The 6,686-nt window shown below is 44.5% G+C and overlaps 1 protein-coding gene across 2 annotated transcripts in view; it reads right to left on the minus strand.

The window, feature by feature from the left end:
• The window catches only part of DIS3L2 (DIS3 like 3'-5' exoribonuclease 2), a 330,696-nt gene that overhangs the window by 31,529 nt on the left and 292,481 nt on the right, over positions 1-6,686 (minus strand). For both annotated transcript variants that reach the window (XM_028140542.2, XM_054722868.1), the window contains exon 16: positions 4,648-4,727. In XM_028140542.2, the coding sequence (XP_027996343.2) occupies positions 4,648-4,727 (80 nt within the window). The remainder of the gene's footprint in view (positions 1-4,647; positions 4,728-6,686) is intronic.

Below are 6,686 nucleotides of genomic sequence, written 5' to 3' on the forward strand. Positions count from 1 at the left end.
GAGAGGAGAGGACAGAGGTGAGAGCAGAACTGCCCTGTGCTCTGGAAGGCTGCAGGGACACTGTCCTTCAGTGTGGGTTTAGGAAGGTGGAGGCACCTCAGCTGAGGACAATCAGTCCCACTGGAAGCTCTCTCTCTGATACCTCTAGATGTGGGCTATTAGCTCTGATGATACAGGTTTCAAGGCGCCAAGATGAGTCATCTGGTGAGGCAAACAGAATATTTAGTTTCATCTGTTTAGCAAACTCACCCACCCAAGAGTAAGAATGAGGTGGGGGAGCAGGCTGTGGGTGTCAGGGAGTCTCTGGACCAGGGTGAGGCACAGTGCACGGGCCACTCAGGCAGGTACAAGGGCAAGCACCACAGTTTCCACAGTCACATCGCACATCACATTGTTGCATTCTCCCTCAACCTTGAGATGTAACATCACCTTTATGTTTCTAATGGGTAGGCTATATTACAGAGTGGACAATAACCTGCCACAGAGAGTGACTGGCCAGACTCAGGTTTACAATGACAAATCAAGAACTCGTTCTACCAGACCAGGCTGTCTACCCACCCAGAGGTCTGAAGGGATTAGAAATCCCAGAGTTTCCAGACAAGGAGCTTCTAGGGAAGGTCAGCTTAGCAGAGGCTAGAATCAGAGCTCCCTTGCTCTCTAAGCTGTGGAGAGAAAGGCAGGTGACATGGGCTTTGGAACCTGTTACAGCCGGGATAAAGTTCAGGTTCTGTTCTTGACCACAGTATGACCTTGGGCAGGTTAACCTCTCTGACTCTCAGTCGTAATGTGTTTTTGGTTTGTAATCTGTAAAACTGTGACAGTAAGTCTGTCTTGAGTGGTTTTGAAACTAGAGATAAACGGTGAAGCCCGTAGCCCAGTGCTGGTAAGCTGTGGGCAGTTGGGAGGCAGGAGCTCCTATCATTCTTCTTCTTCTTCTTTTTTCTTTTCAAATCCTCACCCAAGGATATTTTTCCATTGATTTTTAGGGAGAGCAGAAGGGAGAGGGAAAGACAGAGAAACATCAATGTGAGAGAAACACATTGTTTGGTTGCCTCCTGCACGTGCCCTGACCAGGGCCCAGGCCAGGGAGGAGCCTGCAACCGAGGTACATGCCCTTGACCAGAATCGAACCCGGGACCCTTGAGTCTGCAGGCCGATGCTCTATCCACTGAGCCAAACCAACCAGGGCACTCCTATCATTCTTATGCTCCATGGGTCAGAAACTCGAGAGGCTGTGAACAAAGTGTAACCTTGCAAACAAATTTGGCTCCTGCAATTTTGTTTGGTGTATTCAATGCACCAGACAAAATGATAGTGAAGCATAGCAGTATTACTATGCTTCACTATCAGGCAAAAAACGGTAGACAGTTATAAATACTGGTAACTATAATTACTTCTATATTCGCAGAGTTAAACCAAATTTTTATAGCTTCTTTCTTCTACGTGTTAGTTCTTTAGAATCCATAAACTATCCAAGGAGATAATTTGCCCTCATGTCATGAGTAATTTAATCCTTATAATCCTACAATAAATGAAAGGACAAAGAACCTAACTGCCCAATAGTTAGGTTCTCTCTGAGAGGATTAAACTGGGTCTTCCCATCCCTTTATCAAAAATTATTTGCCAGCTGTAGCTGGTTTGGCTCAGTGGATAGAGCGTCGGCCTGTGGACTGAAGGGTCCCAGGTTCGATTTCAGTCAAGGGCACGTACCTCAGTTGCAGGCTCCTGGCCCTGGTTTGGGGCATGCAGGAGGCAACCAAACTGATGTGTCTCTCTCACATAGGTGTTTCTCTCTGTCTCTCCCTCTCCCACTCTCTCTGAAAAATCAATGGAAAAAAATATCCTCAGATGAGGATTTAAAAAAAAAAGAAAGAAAGAAAAGAAAAGAGTATCACAACAAAGCTAGTCTTAAGCTTAAAAAAAAAGTATTATTTGTCAGGTCCTGGTCTAGTCACTAGGAGTACTGAAATGAACAAAACAAGTAGTGGTTTTAATAATTAATTATTACAAACTAATACTGAGATATCAAACTAATTTCTTTCACATGTAGACCCTCATCTCTCTGCTACTGCTGCCTTCATGTCATTTGGTTCCTTAGGGCCAGAGTGAATATCCTCATTTCCTAAACATCACTATTACACCAATATTGGGATTCAGGCACTCCTGGGGAAATGACCATGACCGTGAACAGAGGAACACAGGGCAGAGCCTGGGGGAAACGAGAAAATCATGATCAAGCTCATGGGGTTCTCCATGCTTCACTTCACAATTTCTAAGTGGGAAAAGGAGTTTGCCTTTGGACAGAGTGTATCGCACACAGCTGAGGGCTATCAGAGGCGTGGGCACCAGCCTCCTCCCGAATCAAGAGATGAGGTTAGCTGCATCCAGAGCTCATGGACACAGCCCTGCTGGCAGGGGAAAACAGAACAGAGTACATGAGATGACTTCTCTGTTTGGGAAGGAGAGGCAATCAACACTTTGGGCATTCTATATGCTAAGTCAGTGATGATGTTTTCAACACGTCTTCCTACTCAATCCCATGACAATCATGCCAGGTAGGTATCATTAGTCCCGCTGACCTTAACAGATGAAGAAACCTGAGGCTCAGAGAGGTTAGGAAATTTGTCCACAATTTGAGAATGAACCCCTGGTTTGAGGCATGCAGGAGGCAACCCCAATGTTGCCTCTAAGACAGGCAAGACAGAACCATAGGGAGAGGCCAATGAGGCACTGGATCACATAATTTCCTATCCAGCTTCCCACACAAATGTTTTCTTTTACAGGTCTTTGGGGGGTCAAAGCGTACTTATATTTAGAACCCTGAAATTCTCCTCCTAAACATCGCTTACTCTGATACATATGTGACCTGGACTACGAGGTTCAGGAGCTAGGGGTTGGACCAAGAAACAGAGCTAGGCTATTTTCTCCTCTCAGCTTCAAAGACAACCTAAGTTGTTATCATTGGACCACATGAATTTATAGGAAAGAGGGCCAATGCCCTTCTCCCACTGAACCAAAACCCTGCCAACCTTTGTTTCAGGGAATGAAGAGTCAGGCCAGAAATGGAGTCTGTAAACACTCCTGGGCATAAAGATCTGTTTCTGCTGCCACGATCTCCATGCATGGGGCTGCCATCCATCGCCATCCAGCAAGGGCAGGGAGTATGGGGTGGCACTGATAAGCAGGGTAACAGAATGGCACGCCAACCAGCTTGAGGCTTATGTTTCTCCCATTCCCAAGTGATGCTTGCCCTTACCACCCAGAGACTTGCTCAATTGTCCCTGCTAGTCCCTGGACTCCAAAGAAGTCCAGCCCTATTTCTCTGTGGAATTAAGCACTACAAGAAGCTGAGATGGTAATTCCAACACCATGGCTTATATAGTGCCATCCAAGAGGAGGAAGGATGATGTTAAAGGATGCATGGCCAGCCTTTCCTAAATGATTAACTTGGTGGGAACCAAGGTACACAACAGCTCACCAAGACATCCATCCTCCTGAACATAAATTACAAAGGGTAATGATGCCTTGAAAGCAACCTGAGAGGAGATTTGATCATGAAGCACCCAGGAACCATCTCAATCCATAACAAAGCAGGAGCTCTGAGGAAGACATGGGTTTCCCTTTGGAAGGTAATGTACAGTCCCACTGGAGTATGACTATTTGATTCCTTTCACTGCATAAAATTAATAGCTTAGATATTTAAACATTCAGACCAGGGCATATTGTCCTCAAGTCCATACTGAGGCTGTTCTTGTCAATGACTGGAGTTTCCAAGGTAGCAACTTGGGACAACAGGTTGTCTATTCTCTCCTCAGAGTAAACATGATAATGTGACTCTGCCTCAAACAGCTGTGGCCAGTGACCGTGAGCAAGTGCCCTTGACTCCAGCTTCTGCAAATACAACAATAACAAAAGGAAACTCCAGTGCTCGATTTGGCAGCACCTATGGTAAAAGAAAAGTCTTCCTATTGTTATGAGGATTAAAATGGATAGCAAGTGTAATGTTCTAGTACTGTCCTAACCCCCAGCAGAATTTCTCAATAGTGGCTGCCGTCTTATTTACCATCATCGTCACTGTCATCATCAGGGCATATTCCCTTTGCCTCACTCACCACTTTTACTGTCTCATAGACAGAAACACACATCACGGATCAGTCTGCCAGGAAGAAAGATGGGGCTATGGAAGCATGCCAGATGCCACCCTTCTGATAAGGCCACCAGGTTAAATCTCTAGAAATCCCCAACTACAAAATTCACGAGGTAGACAATTACAACAAAACCTGCAAACATAAGTGTAATCAGACAACGTCAACGAAAGCCAAAGTCACACAGTGAACCAAATTAGCAGGCACATGGCTGGAGACAAAGCAGGGCGGGTCCGGAGAACAGCTGGAGCCTGGAAAGGAAGGTCTGCTTTGGGACACACAAGTCAAACATCACAGCTGCTCGTATGCAAGCACTTCAAGTTCTCTGTTTACGGGCAAAAGGAGAAATATTTTCCTGCCACCTATTTTCTAGTACAGTCGTAAAAAGTGTGATTCTCTCCCTGACAATCCCTTTGTAGGAGAAGCCCGGTATAAGAAAGCCCACAGGTGCTACCCTTGCGGGACACGGTGAGGTGACTCCCTTTCCCACTGAGTGGCTTACTTGTTGCTGTCGCGGTACTCATAAATGTGACATCCTTGAGGCAATCCAGTCTCATGGTCCAGAGTGAAAGCAAGCTTCAGCTGGATAAAGAGAGAAGAGAAAAACAAGTAAGATTTTAGGCAGCATGCTCTATTCATTCTGACAGCTGAAATTAAAAAAAAAAAAAAAAAGCAAAAGCAAACTCCCTCCAGCTGATGTAGTGTGGAGAACCTGGGCCTGCACTTCTGGGAAGAGCCCATGCCTCACAGGGACACTGTTGTTACCAGGACTCTACTATTCATTTGGCATGCAACCAATTATTTATTAAGCACCTACTTTGTGACACTGATCTGAATGACAGGGAGAGAACAGTGAACAGCGGCAGAAAGCAGCCTCATTCACAGATCCTATAGTCCAGTGCAGAAGATGGACATCAATCACATAAACTAATGACAATAGATATAAAACACTTCAAATTAAAATAGGTCCTCTGAAGCAGGAAAAAATTCCCATGTTTCTATAAAAGTAAATAACTGGACCTAGACTAGGACTGAGGAAAGAAGGAGAGGGTTACCTGGACCATAGGGGGGAAGGATGGGGGAGCAGATGGTTCTCCTTGGCACAGAGCACAGAGGCCATGGTGCAGGAGTTCCAGGACCTGAAGGATGGCTGGAAAGCCAGAACTCACTTACACTGTGCACAGTGATGCAGCAGAGGAAGGCCAGGACAGAAAAAGCAGGACCTTCTTGCTACATTAGAAATTTTGACCTTTACCTTAATAGCAAAGGAAGGACTATGACATGTTTTAAGGAAGGGATGGATATGATCAAAGTTAGGTTTTACCAAGATCCCTCTGGCTACCATGGAGAGACCAGACTGTAGGGGAGAGAGACAAGCAGGAGCCCTGTAGAAGGCTGTTGAGAAGAGCAGGTGAGCGGTGATGGGGGCTGGGCATAGAGGGCGGGCAGGCAAGATGGTCAGAAATGAACAATTTGAGATCTATCTTTGAAGTGAACTTTTAGAAGTAGAATTGACAGGATATACTGATGGACTTGATGTTCGGTAGTAGTGAAGACGTTGATTTCAACAACCAGGCAGGTGGTTGTTCCATTGCTGAACTTGGATATGGATAGGGAGTCAAAAGTTTGATTTTGGACATGTTAACTTGGAGGCACTCATTAGCTCTCTCTGGTTAGGGAAGATCAGGAATAAGAACTCTGTTAATGAAGTCTCTCTTTCTGGATCCCAGACGGGCTGGGGTGGGTGGTGCTCAGGTAAATGTAGAACTCCATCTGTGTCGTTGAGGAGCCAGAGCTCAGGGAGGTTCTGTGTGTCCTGCTAGAGCCCAGGTGGCTATGGCAGCTTTAAAATTTCCAAATGCAGAGCCAGTTACTAGATTTACAAATTCACTGGGTTTTTAAATTGCTAGGGAAATTTTCACTAAAATCAACTGCACATTAGAAGGATACAATATTATAACTTTTTTTTTCTAACTGCAAGGCTGTTAACATAGCTAATGATCTGCATCATTAGACACTGGACGAGTTTTCTCTTCCTTAGAGGGAAACAAGCTGGTAGGAATGGCTTGTCCTCTTACTGACCCACATGAAAATACAAAGACAGAAACAAGCCCTTCTTTACCATCACAAAGCCAGAAACTTCAAGTTAAAGGTGTGTTTTCCCTACAGAGCACTGCTGGTTCTTCTCAGATCTCCTTCCGTAAAACAGAAAATAATTATTTAAAAAATCTATTAAATATAACCCTTTTCTCTTTATCTCCCCCTTTGCAGCTAATATCAGGTCTATAACCATCTGGTCTGCTTCAAAGACTGTACTGCTTAGAAATTTTTAAATCATTTGACTCAGTGATTCAAGTTATGAATTTATGTCTTAGAAAAATTATTATAAATGTAAGAGGAAAGCCTTTTTCCCAAAACTGTTCACCCCAGTATTATTTGCTGGAAAGACTCTTAAAAGACCAACAACAGCAGAATGGTTAAATAAACTATACCAGAGTCACATGCAGAATAGTATGCAGCCGTAACACTGTTTATGAAGAA

The sequence above is a fragment of the Eptesicus fuscus genome, chromosome 11 (assembly GCF_027574615.1).
Source record: "Eptesicus fuscus isolate TK198812 chromosome 11, DD_ASM_mEF_20220401, whole genome shotgun sequence".
In the NCBI taxonomy this organism is placed as follows: Eukaryota; Metazoa; Chordata; class Mammalia; order Chiroptera; family Vespertilionidae; genus Eptesicus; species Eptesicus fuscus.